The sequence below is a fragment of the Mercenaria mercenaria genome, chromosome 13, assembly GCF_021730395.1.
Source record: "Mercenaria mercenaria strain notata chromosome 13, MADL_Memer_1, whole genome shotgun sequence".
In the NCBI taxonomy this organism is placed as follows: Eukaryota; Metazoa; Mollusca; class Bivalvia; order Venerida; family Veneridae; genus Mercenaria; species Mercenaria mercenaria.
In genome coordinates, this window is record NC_069373.1 from 24420719 (window position 1) to 24440541 (window position 19823).

General features: G+C 36.6%; 1 protein-coding gene across 2 annotated transcripts in view; it reads right to left on the reverse strand.

The window, feature by feature from the left end:
• The window catches only part of LOC123529323 (reelin-like), a 418269-nt gene that overhangs the window by 204312 nt on the left and 194134 nt on the right, over positions 1–19823 (reverse strand). For both annotated transcript variants that reach the window (XM_045309613.2, XM_045309612.2), the window contains exons 25-27: positions 9835–10005; positions 2529–2743; positions 402–550 (exon numbers count right to left, since the gene is read on the reverse strand). In XM_045309613.2, coding sequence (XP_045165548.2) covers positions 402–550; positions 2529–2743; positions 9835–10005 — 535 coding nt within the window. The remainder of the gene's footprint in view (positions 1–401; positions 551–2528; positions 2744–9834; positions 10006–19823) is intronic.

Consider the following 19823-nt stretch of genomic DNA (forward strand, 5'->3'; position numbering starts at 1 on the left):
TAGTTCAGGGGCCATAACTCTGAAAATAGGGGGCGGAGCCAGATGAAAAATAGGAGGTGCGCAAGTTCATATCATGATTAAGACTCACGCAAGGTTTCATGAATCTATATCAAACACTTTTGAGCTAGGCGTGTCACAAGGTAAAAATGTGCATTTTTGACTATTTCAGGGGCCATAACTCTAAAAATAGGGGGCAGAGCCAGACAAAAAATAGGAGGTGCACAAGTTCATAACATGATAAAGACTCATGCAAGGTTTCATCAATTTATATCAAATACTTTTCGAGCTAGGTGCATCAAAAACTTCGGACAGACGCACGCACGCACGGATGCACAGACAAGACCAAATCTATATGCCCCTACCACTCATTGGGGAGGCACAAAAATTTAGATGTCATATACCGTCAAAGTGTCCATAGCAGACACATGCTCCTTGTTTGCAGGCTCCATTTCTATGACAGTTATCTGTGCATGGTGGACCTATGTATACATCATCAAGCGCAAAGTTATATGGATATCCTCCTGGTTGCCACCACCGTAGTATGATTGGACTGAAACATTTACACACTTAATCTCTTCGCATGCTACAAACTGAATAAACTTAGACAAGAAATATGCAATATGAGAATTAATATACCTCCATTACGTAACAAAAGGCCACAGAAAAGTATATGTTCTAGGTAATGGGACTTTGACAATAGCACTTTTACAAAGAACTCTACTTGCGTACTTAAGCTACAGGTGTAAATAACAAGAGCTGTCCATAAGACAGCCAATGCTCGACTATTTGAATTGTTGTCCCAGAAGCAGGAAAATATTACCCTGAATGTTGAAATATCTTTAGAGTTTCCATCGAGTATCTGCATTAGTTTTGGAGATAGTAACTTGCATGCAACACTTTAACCAGAAGTTTTATGTTCAAAAGGGAACATAATTTGACCAAAATGCATGTCGAAATTATGGGACTTGATACAATCAACTAGTTTTAAAACCCCGAAGGCACATGTGAAGTTTCAATTTAATATCTACATTTGTTCTACACATAGTAACTTGCATGCAAAACATTAACCAGGATTTTCTAAGTCTAAAAGGGGGCATAATTCAGCCAAAATACATGTCAGAGTTATGGACTTGACCCAGAGAGGTTGGTAATTAATCTAGAAAAATAAAAAAATAAGTTTCAAATATATATGCCTTTAAGTAATAGCTGTATGTACTTGCACACAAAACTTTAACCAGGATTTTCTAAGTCCAAAAGGGGACATAATTTGGCAAAAAATGCAGGTCAGAGTCATGGGACTTGATGCTATCAACTAGTTTAATAACCCCCAAGACACATATGAAGTTTCAATTCAATGTCTGCATTAGTTTTGGAGATAGTAACTTGCATGTAAAACGTTAACCAGGATTTTCAAAGTCCAAAAGGGGACATAATTCAGCCAAAATACATGTCAGAGTTATGGGACTTGATCCAGTGAAGTTGGTAATTGATCTAGAAAAAGAAAAAATAAGTTTCAAATCTATATGCCTTTAAGTTATAGCTGTATGTACTTGCATGCAAAACTTTAACCAGGTTTTTCTAATAAAGGGTGGCATAATTTGGCCAAAATCAGGTCAGAATTATGGGACTTGATGCAATCAACAAGTTTTATAACCCCGAAGACACAGGTGAAGTTTCAATTCAATACCTGCATTAGTTTTGGAAGTAGTAACTTGCATGTAAAACTTTAACCAGGATTTTCTAAGTCTAAAAGGGGGCATAATTTGGCCAAAATACATGTCAGAGTTATGGTACTTGACCCAGTGAGATTGGTAATTGATCTAGAAAAAGGAAAAATAAGTTTCAAATCTATATGCCTTTTAGTAATAGCTGTATGTACTTGCATGCAAAACTTTAACCAGGATTTTCTAAGTCCAGGAGGGGGCATAATTTGGCCAAAATGCAGGTCAGAGTGTCATGGGACTTGATGCTATCAGCTACTTTAATAACCCCCAAGACACATATGAAGTTTCAATTCAATATCTGCATTAGTTTTGGAGATAGTAACTTGCATGTAAAACTTTAACCACGATTTCTAAGTCCAAAAGGGGGCATAATTTGCTCAAAATACATGTCAGAGTTATGGTACTTGACCCAGTGAGGTTGGTAATTCACCTAGAAAAAGAAAAAAAAGGTCCAAAGCTATATGCTTCTTAATGATAGCTGTATGTACTCGCATGCATAACTTTAACCAAGGTGTGACGCCGACGCCGACGCCAGGCTTAGCAGAATAGCTAGACTATTCTTTGAAAAGTCAAGCTCAAAAGGCAGCTATAAGTTTTATAAATCACAACAGCTTAAATATCCCTTGTAAAGTTTTTTTCAAGAAGCTTTCTGGAAACTCTACTGACCAGAATGAAAGAAACTGTGAAAATAATGTTCCTGTTGAGATATAAACTTAGAAGTAACACATCTTTACCTATATTCAAAACTGTTACAGTAAAATTCTTCAAAACTATATTTAAAATTTAAACAATATTTCAACATACTACTTAGCAAGGTTCTCTGTTACAGGGATTACAACAAGCTGCCAGTGACCTTGAGGTCCAGCATAGTACACGCTGCCTTCAGTGTGTTTATCATCACACTCCATATTCTGGTAACAAGCGTCTTGTACCAGATGGAAGCCATTACCACCTCTTGGCCAGTATTGCAAGAACACTGGATGATCCCAACGGAACTGGTTACTGCAGCCAACATTAATCTGTCAAAATTTCAAACAAACTCTTCATTAGCATTCCCAAACCTGAATTTAGTTCTACTGAACATTTTTGTTTTTATACAATTTTTCAACATATCGTTATCTTAGTAATATCTATGTACAATAGACCATGGGACAACTGCAATTTTTTTTTTTTTTTTTTTTTTTTTTTTGATTTAACGTCGCACCGACAAATGAGAGGTCATATGGCGACTTTCCAGCTTTAATGGTGGAGCAAGACCCCAGGTGCCCCTCCATGCATTATATCGTCACGAGCGGTCACCTGGGTAGAACCACCGGCCTTCCGTAAGCCAGCTGGATGGCTTCCTCACATGAAGAATTCAACGCCCCAAGTGAGGCTCGAACCCACATCGATGAGGGGCAAGTGATTTGAAGTCAGCGACCTTAACCACTCGTCCACGGAGGCCCCCGGACAATGCAAAAGACCATTATGTATATACAACTGCAATAGGCCATTATGTATATACAACTGCAATAGGCCATTAGACAGCTATAATAGGCCATTAGACAGCTACAATAGGCCATTAGACATTAGACAACTGCAATAGGCCATTAGACAACTACAATAGGCCATTAGACAACTGCAATAGGCCATTAGACAACTGCAATAGGCCATTAGACATTAGACAACTGCAGCAGATCATTAGACAACTGCAATAGACCATTATACAACTGCAATTGGCCATTAGACAGCTACAATAGGCCATTAGACATTAGACAACTGCAATAGACAATTGCAATAGGCCTTATTAGATTATTAGACATCTGTAATAGACCATTTGACAACTGCAAAACGTCATAAGACAACTGCAGTAGACCATTAGCCAACTACAACAGACCATTAGATAAATGCAGTAGGCCATTAGACAACTATAACAGATTATTAGACAACTGTAATAGACCATTTGACAACTGCAAAACGTCATTAGACAACTACCACAGACCATTAGACAAATGCAGTAGGCCATTAGACAACTACAACAGATTATTAGACATCTGTAATAGACCATTTGACAACTGCTAAACGTCATTAGACAACTGCAGTAGACCATTAGTCAACTACAACAGACCATTAGATAAATGCAGTAGGCCATTAGACAACTATAACAGATTATTAGACAACTGTAATAGACCATTTGACAACTGCAAAACGTCATTAGACAACTACCACAGACCATTAGACAAATGCAGTAGGCCATTAGACAACTACAACAGATTATTAGACATCTGTAATAGACCATTTGACAACTGCTAAACGTCATAAGACAACTGCAGTAGACCATTAGACAAATACAACAGATTATTAGACAACTGTAATAGACCATTTGACAACTGCTAAACGTCATTAGACAACTGCAGTAGACCATTAGACAACTACAACAGATTATTAGACAACTGTAATAGACCATTTGACAACTGCAAAACGTCATTAGACAACTGCAGTAGACCATTAGACAACTACAACAGATTATTAGACAACTGTAATAGACCATTTGACAACTGCTTACACGTCATTAGACAACTGCAGTAGACCATTAGACAACTACAACAGATTATTAGACAACTGTAATAGACCATTTGACAACTGCTAAACGTCATTAGACAACTGCAGTAGACCATTAGACAACTACAACAGATTATTAGACAACTGTAATAGACCATTTGACAACTGCAAAACGTCATTAGACAACTACCACAGACCATTAGACAAATGCAGTAGGCCACTAGACAACTATAACAGATTATTAGACAACTGTAATAGACCATTTGACAACTGCAAAACGTCATTAGACAACTGCAGTAGGCCATTAGACAACTACAACAGATTATTAGACAACTGTAATAGACCATTTGACAACTGCGAAACGTCATTAGCCAACTACAACAGACCATTAGACAAATGCAGTAGGCCACTAGACAACTATAACAGATTATTAGACAACCGTAATAGACCATTTGACAACTGCAAAACGTCATTAGACAACTACAACAGACCATTAGACAAATGCAGTAGGCCATTAGACAACTATAACAGATTATTAGACAACTGCAAAAGGTCATTAGACAACTGCAGTAGACCATTAAACAACTACAATAGATTATTTGAAAACTGTAAAAGACTATAAGAGAACTGCAATAGACCATTTGACAACAACAATAGACCATTTGACAACAACAACAGACCATTAGATACCTGCAATAGATCATCAGACAACTACAATAGACCATTAGACAACTGCAATAGGCCATTAGATACCTGCAACAGATCATCAGACAACTACAATAGGCCATTAGAAAACTGCAATAAACTATTAGACAAATGCAAAAGGCCATCAGACAACTACAATAGACCATTAGACGATTGCAATAGGCCATCAGACAACTACAACAGACCATTAGCCAACTACAACAGACCATTAGACAATTGCAGTAAGCCATTAGAAAACTACAATAGATTATCCGACAACTGCAATAGACCACTTGACAACTACAATAGACCATTAGCCAACTATAACAGACCATTAGACAAATGCAGTAGGCGCTTAGACACCTACAATAGATTATTAGACAACTGCAAGAGACCATTTGACAACTGCAAAAGGATAACTGCAGTAGACCATTAAACAACTACAATAGATTATTTGACAACTGTAATAGACTATTAGACATCTGCAGCAGACCATTAAACAACTACAATAGATTATTTGACAACTGTAATAGACTATTAAAGAACTGCAGTAGACCATTAGACAACTACAACAGACCATTAGACACCTGCAATAGACTAGGCATAGGAAATAGAGATCAATATAATTGCACCTTTACTAATCCTACCAGGTTTCTGTATTACAAAAGGGGATCTATTGTGACATTTTGATACAAGCAAACCAGTATTATCTGCCTATTATTTACCTACTGGTACTTCGTTTTATTATTGGCTTGTTTAAAAGTTAATTTTTACCATATGTAAGTTGACAGAATCATTGGAACCATGTCTTGAGGGGTAAATCAAACACAAATGAATAAATCCTTAATGATTTGTTGTGCAAAAAAGTATGATATTGTGTCTTAAACATTTTTCATTTTCCACTCAATTGTGTAATTGCAAGGGAAGTAAACAAATAGATCTCTACTTATAAGTACTAGCCCAAGGCAAGAGTTTTTCACTTTGTGGATCACAACTTTAAATTAAAAATTAAAACTTTGTTATTGATATTAACAAAAGTATCAAACTTCACATTTGTGAAATCATTTTTGGTTATTTCAAGGACTTGGAAATTAATTTCTAGACTTCATTTAATGTAATTCTATCATTGAAAATTTTAGGGCCTATCTCTAAATAGACCATTAGAAAACCACAGTAGACCATTAGACAACTGCAACAGACTGGTCTATTGTAGTTATCTTATAGTCTGTTGCAGTTGTCAAATGGTCTACTGTAGTTGTCAAATGGTCTATTGCAGTTGTCTAATAATCTACTGTATACGTCTTTATATCTGTGTGGCCAAATGTTGGCGTTTTTTTATAGCTTTGATTTGGCAGTGTCAAGATCTGGCGCTGTAGCTCTCAACCACCAAAATGAAAAACCCTGTCAAACTAGATGCCAACGTGCAACATGTTGAGCCCGCCCTTTGACCCTTAAATGTGACCCTGACCTTTGAGTTAGTCAGTCTCATTGATTTAAACATTCATGCAAAATATAAATAAGATTCCTCAATGCATGTCAAAGTAATGGGGCGGACAAGATCTGACATGACCTTTGACGGTATTAATAAGTGTGAAAAGTAGTAACATTTATATGGCTAATAACTTTCCATTTTTGTCTTAAAATGATGAAAAATTCCCCTTCGCGAGGGTATGGGTACCTGTCCCCAAAAGTTGTCTAGTGCCCTGCATGCAAGTCCAACTCTTTGGTTTATTTTTACAACCTAAATCTGACCATGTGTGGTATTTTCGCTCTAATAAAAAAAAAACACAAGCAAATTCGATGAATTGGTATCCCCCGCTGAAAGGGTCTGTGGTGTGGAACGGCAAAAAATATATCCAGCAAAAAGTTAAGAATGTTACAAAGAAGCAAATCATTTCATTAGTCAAAATCAAATTAACAGAAAATGAATGTTTTTTTTTGGGGGGGTGGGGAGAGTGTGTGGAGGGGTTAGGGTACAAAACTTTGAGATCTGGACATTTACCCCCCAGGACATTTGCCCCCCAATAAAAAAGTGGACTGCTGGACATTTGCCCCCCAGTTGAAATGATAGATAGGACATTTGCCCCCCAGTGCTTATTTCTGAAATGGACATTTGCCCCCCAATATTTTTTCCCCCAGTGACTTTTTAGGAACTTCGTACAAGACATTCTTCATATTTTAGGGTACAATATCTTTGTGTTATACAATTTTGTAGTAGATAATAGCCAAATTAACAAGTCTGAGTGTTAAAACATTGCACTAATTAAGAAATTATAACGCTGTTATGAGCACTTTTATTACTCAATGATATGCTATTATTTACCTTAACATCTAAAAGTAATTACCTAACATATTTATCAAATTATAATTAATAAGACAGTTTTTTTTTTTTACTGAAAATTGCCTTTTAGAGTAATAATACAACAACAAATACAGTTATATATACTGGCATATTGGACAAAAATATCGGGGGGGCAAATGTCCATTCCAAAAATCAGCTATGGGGGGCAAATTTCCTATCTGCCATTTCAACTGGGGGGCAAATGTCCAGCAGTTCATTTTTTCATTGGGGGGCAAATGCCCTGGGGGCAAATGTCCTACAATCCAAAACTTTACACGTTGATTATAAATATTGATGGAAAATTAAAAATGAAAAAAAAAAATTGGGGGGGGGGGGGGGGGGGGGGGGGGAGTGGGTGTGACCGAGGCAAGGTGGCGACCAGGTGTGGGTACACAACTTCACATGTTTATGATAAATGTTCATGGAAAAGAATGAAAGAACTTTAATGAAATTCTTCCAATTGGTTGGTTTGTTATGTACAAATCTGTGGATTTTTAAACAATTAAAGGGCAATAACTGTATGGAAAATTGACCAATAAAAAAAAGAAAATGATGGGCATCATCAAAGTATGTTGGTTCATATTTATTTCAAGTTTCATGAAATTCTACAAACTTGTTACTTAGAAATGACTGCAGACGTGTATTTTTCATTCAATCAAGGGCAATAACACAAGGGAAATTGACCAATCAAAACCAAAACTTGACGGGCATCATTGCAGTTTGATGACTCATATTTATTTCTAGTATGATGAAATTCTACCTGCTACTTACTGAGAAATGGCTGTGGACGGATATTTTTGTGCATTTTCATTAAATCAAGGGCAATAACTCTAATGGAAATTGACCAATTGAAAAAAAAATCCTTGAAGGGCATCATCGCAGTATCTTGGTTCATGTCTATTTCAAGTTTGTTGAAATTCTACCTGCTAGTTACTGAGAAATGGCTGCGGACAGACATTTTTCATTAAATCAAGGGCAATAACTCTGAGGGAAATTGACCAATCCCAAAAAAACACTTAACGGGCATCATCGCAGTATGTTGGTTCATGTTTATTTCAAGTTTCATGAAATTCTACCAGGTAGTTACTGAGAAATGGCTGCGGACAGACGGACTGAAGGACGGACGAACAACGCCTTTTCAATACCCCTCTCCCGATTTCATCGGCGGGGGATAAAATAAACAACAGCACTAAACTTTTACTGTAGTTTCATTTCACCATGGCAAACAAAGTACATTCACAAATCAAGCCTGGTAACAAACAGCAGATTAATATACTGTAGGTACACTTGTCTGAATTGGCAGCTAGATTACAGGGGATAGGGTAAAGTAAATGGCAAGCAATAGTCAGTGCATTATCTAAACCACTATATCATGTGCACAGTAACTCAAGAGAACCTAGGTGTCATATCTGCTACATTTATAGCTATCATAGATGACAATGTATTACATTACTGCTAAGCTTTTGACACTCCAAATATTTCAAAATGCTCAGAAAATGAAGAAAACTGTTGCAAGGACAGGCATCAGCACTGCATTGTCAAAAAATTTGTACAGTTTGCTTCACAATTTTGGTAGGAAACATGGTTTAAAGAATATACATTTAGTGCAAAAGATAATTATATCAATAATGGATATTGGTTTAAGTAAGAATAAGTAGTAGTCGAAAGCATACAGGGTTTTTGGAAAACATGGTACTGCTAAACTTCCAAGTACCAAAACTGAGAGAGAACAGGTTTCTAACTTGTTCTGTCTCCGCTGTAAACAATGAAACAATCGCAGCTGATAAATTATTCTTGTAAAGATTTTTCTCATACAAAGTCTTAGACGGTCGAAAATAGGTGGTGGTCAGAAATAGGTTGCTTGGGGATACATATTGGGAAAAGTGACCATGTCCACTGGCGGCCATGTTTTTTGACGAATAGGTGTAACTTGAACAATCTTGGTAGAGGGTGACATAAGGTCCATTTGTGTGAAATTACATAATGTATTTCAAAATTGGACCATAGATTTAGGAGATGTTGTTTGAAGATTTTTCTATTTTTAGCTCTGGCAGCCCCTATGTGCAACCAAGCAGAACCATTTGAACAATTTTGGTAGAGGACGATTAAAGGAATAGCCACACCAAGTTTTATCAAAATCCATTCAGTGGTTTTGGAGGAGATGTTGTTTAAACACAATTGTTGATGATGAATGGACAGACGCACAATGGACGACGGACACAGTGTGATCACAATTGCTCATCATGAACACTCTGTGCTTTAAATTTAATAAATTTAAGCAAGCTTGGTAGAGTTATGATTCTTGTATTCTACTCTACCTTGCACGAAGACTTGAGTACTTGCAAGGTTACGGCCAGGGTAGGGTGTACGGAACTGGCCAGACAGAGAGACAGATTATTATCTGGCTTCTGATAAAAGGTGAAACAGTGTATTAACTTTCTGGTATAAACAACACATATTCCACATTTTATGCAATTTTGCCTTCATATACAAAACATGTATAATAAGGATGCGTAAAAATCAAAATATATGAAAAGTTCTCACCTTGAACTGTATAACATCGCCAACTTGAAGTTTCAAATCTTTTGTTATGACCTTTTTATCTGCTTCCTGATTGGCTAAAATCAGGACAGGGTTACGTGAATTGCAGTATTTCCCAATCACACCACCTGCGATTGTCATCCACACATCAGAATCTAGTGCTTCAACAGAGTCCTGTAAATAACATTGAAGATAGAGCTCAAAAATAACAATAAAAGTAGAGTTACAGTAAAGTCCTGTACATAACATTGAAGATAGAGCTCAAAAATAACAATAAAAGTAGAGTTACAGTAAAGTCCTGTAAATAACATTGAAGACAGAGCTCAAAAATAACAACAAGAGGGCCATGATGGCCCTATGTCACTCACCTGAGTACCATTGCTTTAACTAAAAACAAAAAGAAAAAATTCTTACAAGGTACAGATATGTCAAAATACACCTAAAAATTGGAGGTACCATCCATGTTGTACCACAGAAAAGTGGTCTCGGTTTTTCCCTACGGCCAATAATAAAAAAGTTACTAAATAAGCTATTTATAGTAACATAAAAGGGAAGTAATTAAAAAAATTTATTGCAAGCGAACAAAATAAGGATCTGCCAAATAAAAACTGCAATGCAACGCAAATGCAGAGCAATATTCACACAAAACAAAGTCATATGACCTTTGACCCCTAAGTGTGACCTTGACATTGAAGTGAGCCATCTGAAACATGTGCTCTGCATGTTGTTTCAATGAGGTGAACATTTGTGTCAGGTTTCTCTGAAATCCATCAAGGGGTTCAAGAGTTACAGAGCGGAAGGGAAATTGCTTACCCACACACAGACAGACAGACGGACACCAAGGCGATAACATAATACATCCCTGCGGGCGTATAAAAAGGAATCGAGATCTTATGGTGATACAAGTTGTGTGCAAGTTTGGTTAAAATCAAATCATAAATGAAGCTGCTATTGTGCAGACAAGGTCAAAATAGCCAATTTTGGCCCTTTCAGGGGCCATAACTCTGGAACCCATTATAGGATCTGGCCGGTTCAAGAAAGAAACGAAGATCTTATGGTGACACAAGTTTTGTGAAAGTCTGATTAAATTAAAATCATAAATGAAGCTGCTATTGTGCAGACAAGGTCAAAATAGCTAATTCCAGCCCTATCAGGGGCCATAACTGTGGAACCCATTACGGGATCTGGCCGGTTCAAGAAAGGAACCAAGATCTTATGGTGACGCAAGTTTTGTGCAAGCTTGGTTAAAATCAAATCATAAATGAAGCTGCTATTGTGCAGACAAGGTCGGAATAGCTAATTTTGACCCCTTCAGGGGCCATAACTCTGGAACCCATACTGGAATCTGGCTAGTTCAACAAAGAAACCAAGATCTTATGGTGATACAAGTTGTTTGCAAGTTTGGTAAAAATCAAATCATAAACAAAGCTGCTATTGTGCAGACAAGGCCAAAATAGCTAATTTTGGCCCTTTCAGGGGCCGTAACTCTGGAACCCATGAAGGAACCTGGCAAGTTCCAGAAAGGAATCAAGATCTTATGGTGATACAAGTTGTGTGCAAGTTTGGTTAAAATAAAATCATAAATGAAACCACTATCGTGCAGACAAGAAATTGTTGACGGACGGACGGACGATGGGTGATCACAAAAGCTCACCTTGTCACTATGTGACAGGTGAGCTAATAAAAGTAGAGTTACAGTAAAGTCCTGTAAATAACATTGAAGACAGAGCTCAAAAATAACAATAAAAGTAGAGTTACGGTAAAGTCCTGAAAATAACATTGAAATAACAATAAAAATAAAGTAGAATTACAGTAAAGTCCTGTAAATAACATTGAAACAACAATAAAAATAAAGTAGAGTTACAGTAAAGTCCTGTAAATAACATTGAAATAACAATAAAAATAAAGTAGAATTATAGTAAATTCCTGTAAATAACACTGAAACAACAATAAAAGTAATGTAGAGTTACAGTAAAGTCCTGTAAATAACACTGAAATAACAATAAAAATAAGTAGAACTAGAAAATGCTTTTGTAAAAAATCGCATGTCTCCCCCAATGCAAAGTCCTATAGGCAAGAAGTCAATAGGGGTCAGGAGCGAAAGTCAAAGAGACACTGATGGTTGGCTGCAATAGGGATCATCTACTTGGCATGTCCAGTCATCCTGCTAAATTTCAACACTCTTGGCCTAGTGGTTCTCAAGTCACAGTTCAGGCTCCTGTGACCTTGACCTTTGATCAAGTGACCTCAAAATAAATAGGGGTCATCTACTCTGCATGTCCAATCATCCTATTAAGTTTCAACATTGTAGGTCAAGTGGTTCTCAAGTTATTTCCAAAAAATGATTTTACATGAAATGGCCACTGTGTCCTTGACCTTTAATACACTGACCCCAAAATCAATAGGGGTCATTTACTCTGCATGTTCAATCATCCTATGAAGTTTCAACATTCTGGGTCAAGTGGTTCTCAATTTATTGATCGGAGCTTGTTATCAATGTTCAGGCCCCTGTGACCTTGACCTTTAACGGAGTGACCCCAAAAACAATAGGGGTCATTTACTCTGCATGAACAATCATCCTATGAAGTTTCAACATTCTGGGTCGAGAGGTTCTCAAGTTATTGATTGGAAATGGTTTTCCATGTTCAGGCCCCTGTGGCCTTGACCTTTAACAGAGTCACCCTAAAATCGTTAGGGGTCATCTACTCTGCATGACCAATCATCCTATGAAGTTTCATCATTCTTGGTCAAGTGGTTCTCAAGTTACTGACCGGAAATGGTTTTCAATGTTCAGGCCCCTGTGACCTTGACCTTTAATGGAGTGACCCCAAAATCGATAGGGGTCATCTACTTTGCATGTACAATCATCCTATGAAGTTTCAACATTCTGGGTCAAGTGGTTCTCTAGTTATTGATCGGAAATGGTTTTCCATGTTCAGGCCCCTGTGACCTTGACCTTTGATGGAGTGACCCCAAAATCAATAGGGGTCATTTACTCTTCATGACCAATCAGCTTATGAAGTTTCAACATTCTGGGTCAAGTGGTTCTCTAGTTATTGATCGGAAATGGTTTTCAATGTTCAGGCCCCTGTGACCTTGACCTTTCACGGAGTGACCCCAAAATCAATAGGGGTCATTTACTCTTTATGACCAATCATCCTATGAAGTTTCAACATTCTGGGTTAAGTGGTTCTCTAGTTATTGATCGGAAATGGTTTTCAATGTTCAGGCCCCTGTGACCTTGACCTTTGACGGAGTGACCCCAAAATCAATAGGGGTCATCTACTCTTCATGGCCAATCATCCTATGAAGTTTCAACATTCTGGGTCAAGTGGTTCTCTAGTTATTGATCAGAAATGGTTTTCAATGTTCAGGCCATTGTGACCTTGACCTTTGACGGAGTGACCCCAAAAACAATAGGGGTCGTCTACTACAGCAGCCCTACAACCCTATGAAGTTTGAAGGTTCTAGGTCAAATGGTTCTCCAGTTATTGCTCGGAAATGAAGTGTGACGTACGGACGGACGGACGGACGGAAGGATGGACGGAAGGATGGACGGACGGACGGACGGACAGGGCAAAAACAATATGTCTCCTGGGGGAGACATAATTACAGTAAAGTCCTGTAAATAACATTGAAATAACAATAAAAATAAAGTAGAATTACAGTAAAGTCTTGTTAATAACATTGAAATACAGTAAACCTCGTTTATAAGGAACAGCCTGGGACCTCTAAAAATTGTTCCTTATAATCGAAGTTCCTTATATCCGTACAGCAAACTAATTCCTTGTAACTGAAGTTTGTATAACGAACACAATTTGACTGACGTTTGAAAAGGGCTATGTGTTCACACTCCGGGCCGATATGAATCTTTATGTGACAATGCAGCGAGTCTAGTACCGGTCCTTTCCTGGAGAGATGATAAGGTAAACTGCCTGCATGTTAATGACTGAAATAGTGTTGAAACACAGCGTTAAACCTAAACTAAGCCAAAATGTACGTCGGTTAGAATGACTGTAATTTCTGTTTATTTTTGTAGGTTTTTTTCTATCTTCTTTTTAGACAGCGCTACATTATGACTATGAGATACGTTTTAGTTACTCCTCTTACCTTCCTCGACTGCATGTTATGTGAATAGACATCAATTCTAATACAACAAGAGGACCATGATGGTCCTGAATCGCTCACCTATCCCCACATGACCCAGTGTTGAACTGAGTATGACGTCGTTATTTCTATTATTTGACAAAGTGACCTAGTTTTTCAGCACATGTGACCTAGATATCATCAAGATAATAAAAATTATTTTTCTTTTAAAATAATTTGATTTATTTTTAGAGAAATCAAATGTCACGTCCGTTGCTATGGAACCGATACGCCCTCGCGCTTATCGTTATAAATTGGTACCCGAGTTTATACAAGCCTGTAGCTAGTTAAATTTGATATCAGTAAACAGTCTGTTAAACTTGCATAAAAAGCTGAGAATTCTCGTGCAGCTCTCTGTCTGTTTTTGTACGTTGGCTGAGCGAGTACATGTAAAGTTGACAATTTTGAGTTGACAATTTTATAAAGAATTTAATTCTCTACGCTTGCCGAGAGGTTGTAATAAGAGAAGCGGGCTGGTCTGACAACAACCGACAATAAAGAGAACAGGTGTAATACGAGAGGTCCGTCGTAAATGAAAAGCCGACGAGTGTAACCTTGAAAGCAGGCCTGCTGGCGAACTTGTGGCACCTGAAGGTCGAACAGTCAACACTGGTGACATTGACGATAGAGGAAACAGACTACTACAGGATTATTCTGGTGGGTCAATTGTTATTGATTTTGAACAAATTCTTTCAAATTCTGATGTAGTTCTTTCTAATAACTGTATAAGTAGCAATATTCCATGTTCTAATAATAATTCTCAAAGTGGGTGTGGCGGCATAATGGTATAAAAATCCTCTTTTTGCAAGTAAATTCCTTCAAACATCGCGGTCACAAAGATGAGTTTTTCAGTTCGGATAATTAACTCGGCCAAATCACCAGCTAATATAAACGCTTTGAAACGATATGCACGTGATAACGGTAAAGCAGATGGGTGGTTTTAACCAAGAGTTTCCTATTCTCGATTGCTTCGAATTCAAAAAATCTTTGCTCGGTTGCACTGAATTCTTGTATAATACAGAAAGAAATAAGGAAGATGAAGCAAGAAGGGTTGCGGGCCCATTTGTATCGCCTATTAGTATCGTCCCGTAGAAACTGAATCATTACATTGACCTAGTTTTATGGTAAGGTTAGTTCAAAATCTAGGATGAACAGGTATCGGACGGCAAAAGTACATACTGGTTGGTGCACGGTCCGGGATAACTGGGTATGAAAGAGGTAGTCATCATAGGAAAATTTAGCAGTGAATATTAGAAAAATGTAGTAGTGAAGATGTATAAGTAAATAAACAGTAAAGAAACTAGTAATTAGTTATTTAAACGGCTCACATGAAATTTGGGCGTCACGTACATAAAAAACATGCGTGTAAAGTTCATTATTTAATATTATGGCCTCAAACTTACAGCACCACTAGAGAATAAATATAGCTGGAATTCTATAGCATTTTTGATAAATTATTGACAGAAAGTTCAACAAAATTACATAAAAACAGCTGATTTTATACAGGATTACATGTGAAATTTATATGGCACGATCATACATAACTACTTAGTTTTTATAGTAATAATGTAAAACACATTTATGCACATAATTCAAACTTTTGGCCGGAAAACACAAAAAAACAGTATAGAAAAATATTTAATGATGAATAAGTGGCAGCAATTTAAAAACATAGAGTAACGGTTACATGTCAAGCATTCTACTTTATCGACATGGCATATTCAACGAGGCGTGTAGCTTATATTAAACAGGTGTGTGCGTGACCTATATATCGGCCGTGTACGTACAGAATAAATATGTCGTTTTAAAATAAACATTAGATTTACTGTTATCATCCTAAAAGTAGCGTATTGACAATTCATTGCCACAACAATTGCCTCTTAGATGTTTTGTAAGTCATGAAGAGAACTGCGGGTCTTTGTGGATAATTTTGCTAATAAACAACTACAACATTAGAAGACAGCATTTGAACAGAAAATAACATCTTATATTATTAGAAAACAAAACAAAAATAATTAAAATAAATATAATTAATAAATGAATTAATAAGTAAATAAATGAATAAAAATAAATTAAAGAAAGATTCTGTCTGCTAAAAGACATCATAAGGTAAATACAATCTTTGCTGCAGGGTTGGGCTATCGCATTTGGCAACTGTGTTTAAAAGATTATATTTCTAAGAACATGGCTTCCAATCGATAAGAATTTTGGGGGATAAATTTCTGAAATTTATTGTGGCGGGAAATTCTATCGACTGGGAAAGTGACCGGGCGTTAGATTCATTAATCGGTATCAGTTTAAACGTTTTTTGACTTAACACTATTGTAAGCCCGACTGATCTAGCTCGCGCGTTGTCATAATAGACGCAAACGTGAACCGCAATTGGTATTTAACCTTAGTTTGTTTAAGTTGCTGCATTGCGTTGCAGTTACATATTTTCCGTTAAGGTATGATTTTTGATTATTCAGACTGACTGGCATGTCACGCTTGGTCTCCTTCCCGTCGAGTGAATTTTTCATCAACTTGGTCGGAGCCCTCGCGCTTACCCTATCAAGTTTAATTAGAGCGGCCGTTACAAACCCATCTATATAATACTATCCCATCTTGTTATAAATATTATGTAAATGGAATTGAACCTTCAAACCAACTTGACAGGAGCTTCTGTGCTACCTGTCTCGTTGAAAATGTTACTGCGTATTTAAGATTGAATTAGGTTTTTAATTACTTAACGGATAACTTTATTTTTGTCATATTTAATTTTTGTTGTTGAGTATGTTCAGAATTGTTGGCAAGGCAGTTAAGTTCATAACCTTCATCAGTGGGCAGGAGCCTCAGGCGTACCCGGTCCATTGAGGAGGTTACTTATTTTTGACATAAAAGTTATTAATTATTTAACTTATGATCACTTTAGTTGTTACATTTGTTGTTATGATAGAATTGTTTGCAAGGTAATTATTAAACACTATAGAGGAGGCAATGTGTGTTTATTTTATTTCGAGTAATTTCAAATAATAAAAATTATTTTTCTTTTAAATAATTTGATTTATTTTTAGAGAAATCAAATGTCACGTCCGTTGCTATGGAACCGATACGCCCTCGCGCTTATCGTTATAAATTGGTACCCGAGTTTATACAAGCCTGTAGCTAGTTAAATTTGATATCGGTAAACAGTCTGTTAAACTTGCATAAAAAGCTGAGAATTCTCGTGCAGCTCTCTGTCTGTTTTTGTACGTTGGCTGAGCGAGTACATGTAAAGTTGACAATTTTGCCCACCCGCCACACCCCATAATGAGATTACAAGGCGCCGCTTGCAATGTTCTGTTTTATAAAATGCGTTTCCGTCCAGTTTCAATATGACAATGATAATGACGAAGTTTATTTGATGTAGCGGCCACCGGTAATTTTGCATGTATATACAATTAGCAGTATACATTTATGGAATACGGGACGTAAATTCAAATCTTATTCATAATATAAACCTATTAACTTGTATACTTTAGTTTCATGTATATAGTAAATATTATTATATTTAAAGCAAACGTTTACGTTCTATGAAATCATAGTATGCGTACATGGCAACATTTTTATTGTAGTTTTATTGCTACTGCTTATAAGGATAATAAATTAGTAGACATAAATTGATACAATATTTCCTGGAATATGCTTGCTCTTAATTTCTGTAAACAAGGACACAGCAAAAGGAAGTGCATTTAATTTTCTTTACCAGTTCCACATAATTTACATATAATATAATAATATATGTTCATTTTGTCAACATTGTTATATTATCCTCTCTCTATCTCGAGCTGTTTCAGTAGGAGAGTTGAGACAGATTTTCTGCTCTAGTCATATATTTCAGATCGTTACTTGACGAGGATGAGTGTACAAATAAATCAAAAGGTTTTCAAAGACGATTTCACACATATTTGCTCGAAGTATTGGACTGCTGAAGACAATGATTAGATGTGGAACACGGATAATATGCCATTCAGCAAGTGTGGAGATAAACAGTAACATAAGATGTGTTATCAATTTTAATGTGTGTTATTTAATTATGTGCGTTTAAATGCCAAGTGTTTGTATACTCTGGATTCTCAATTAGATAACGTTCATTACAAATATATTGTTTTAAAGGTTGTTATGGAACTTGCTTTTGAAGGGATATAATTATTTATTTTATGCTTTTATGGTAGCCTACGACACAATAATTTAATTGTCGCTCTACGTTATCATGATATATTACTGGAGAATTCAAGTTGGCAGGGGGGAGACTGCGTGATATCTATATTAAATGCATTTAGTAAGCGTTTATAATTATATCTAATCTAGAGCATCTTTGTTAGACATTCAGCTATCATTTCTCGTCAGTCGTTTCCAATTCGTACCCGAGGGGACATGACAGCTTCAATAATGTAGTTAGCTTTTTGCATCGCAATTGCCACATACGTTCTTGCAAACCGTTGCTTGTACGAGTTTAATCGCTGTTGTGTAGCTTGCTTTGCCTAAGACTACAATACATAATAGCATAATGTTTTAGGTGTTATGACACGAAGTTGCTTTGGGTTACTAAGTCCGGGTCTTATAGTACAGTAGAACCCAGATTGCCTGGCGTTGCATGAAAGGCATCAGTATATAGTAAACACTTTGCAGTAAATATTTAGTTATCTATGATTGCAGTAAAATACCACAGTTTTGATACCGTTTTCTAATAAAATGTTATGATTCGAAGTTGCTTTGGATCACTCAGTCCGGTTCTTATAGTACGGTAGGACATTGATGCTTTGTGTTGTATAAAAGGCATCAGTAAATTAGTATAAAGATTTTTTCAGTGAAAATTATTTATGTAGTATTTATATGATTGCAGTAGAATACCACAATTTTGATGCCTTCTCTAATTAAGTGTCATAACTCGAAGTTGCTTGGGTCACTAGGTCCGGCACTCGTAGTACAGTAGGATCTAAATTGCTTTGCATTGCAAAAAAGCATCTGTAAATAGTATAAAGATTTTGCAGTAAGTATTTAGTTAAGATTGCAGTAGAAGACCAAAGGTTTGATGCCATTCTCTGATAATTTGTTTTGACTCGAAGTTGCTTTGGGTCACTAGGTATATCTTTTATAGCTAGGTAGGGACCTTGATTACTTTACATTGTATAAATGCATCAGTAATTAGTTACATAGTTTTCTGCACTAAATATTTAGTTAAGACTACAGTGACATTTCACAGGCTGGATGCCATATTTTAATAAAGTGTTATGACTCGAAGTTTGCTTTGGGTCACTAGGTCCGGCTCTTATAGTACGGTAGGACCTAGATTGCGTTGCATTGCGTGTAAGGCATCAGTAAATATTGCAAAGTTTGCTGCGGTAAATATTTAGTTAAGATTGCAGTGGAATATCACAGGTTTGATGCCAATCTATAATAAAGTGTTATGACTCGAGTTGCTTTGGGTCACTAGGTCCGGCTCTTATAGTACGGTAGGACCTAGATTGCGTTGCATTGCGTATAAGGCATCAGTAAATAGTGCAAAGTTTGCTGCAGTAATTATTTAGTTAAGATTGCAGTGGAATGTCACGGGTTTGATGCCAATCTATAATAAAGTGTTATGACTCGAAGTTGCTTTGGGTCACTAGGTCCGGCTTTATAGTTCGGTAGGACCTAGATTGCGTTGCACTGCGTAAAGGCATCAGTAAATAGTACAAAGTTTTCTGTAGGAAGTATTTAGTATAAGAGTGCAGTGGAATATTATAGATCTGATTCCATTCTGTAATAAGAATGTTATGACTCGAAGTTGCTTTGGGTCACTAGGTCCGGCTCTTATAGTACGGTAGGACCTAGATTGCGTTGCA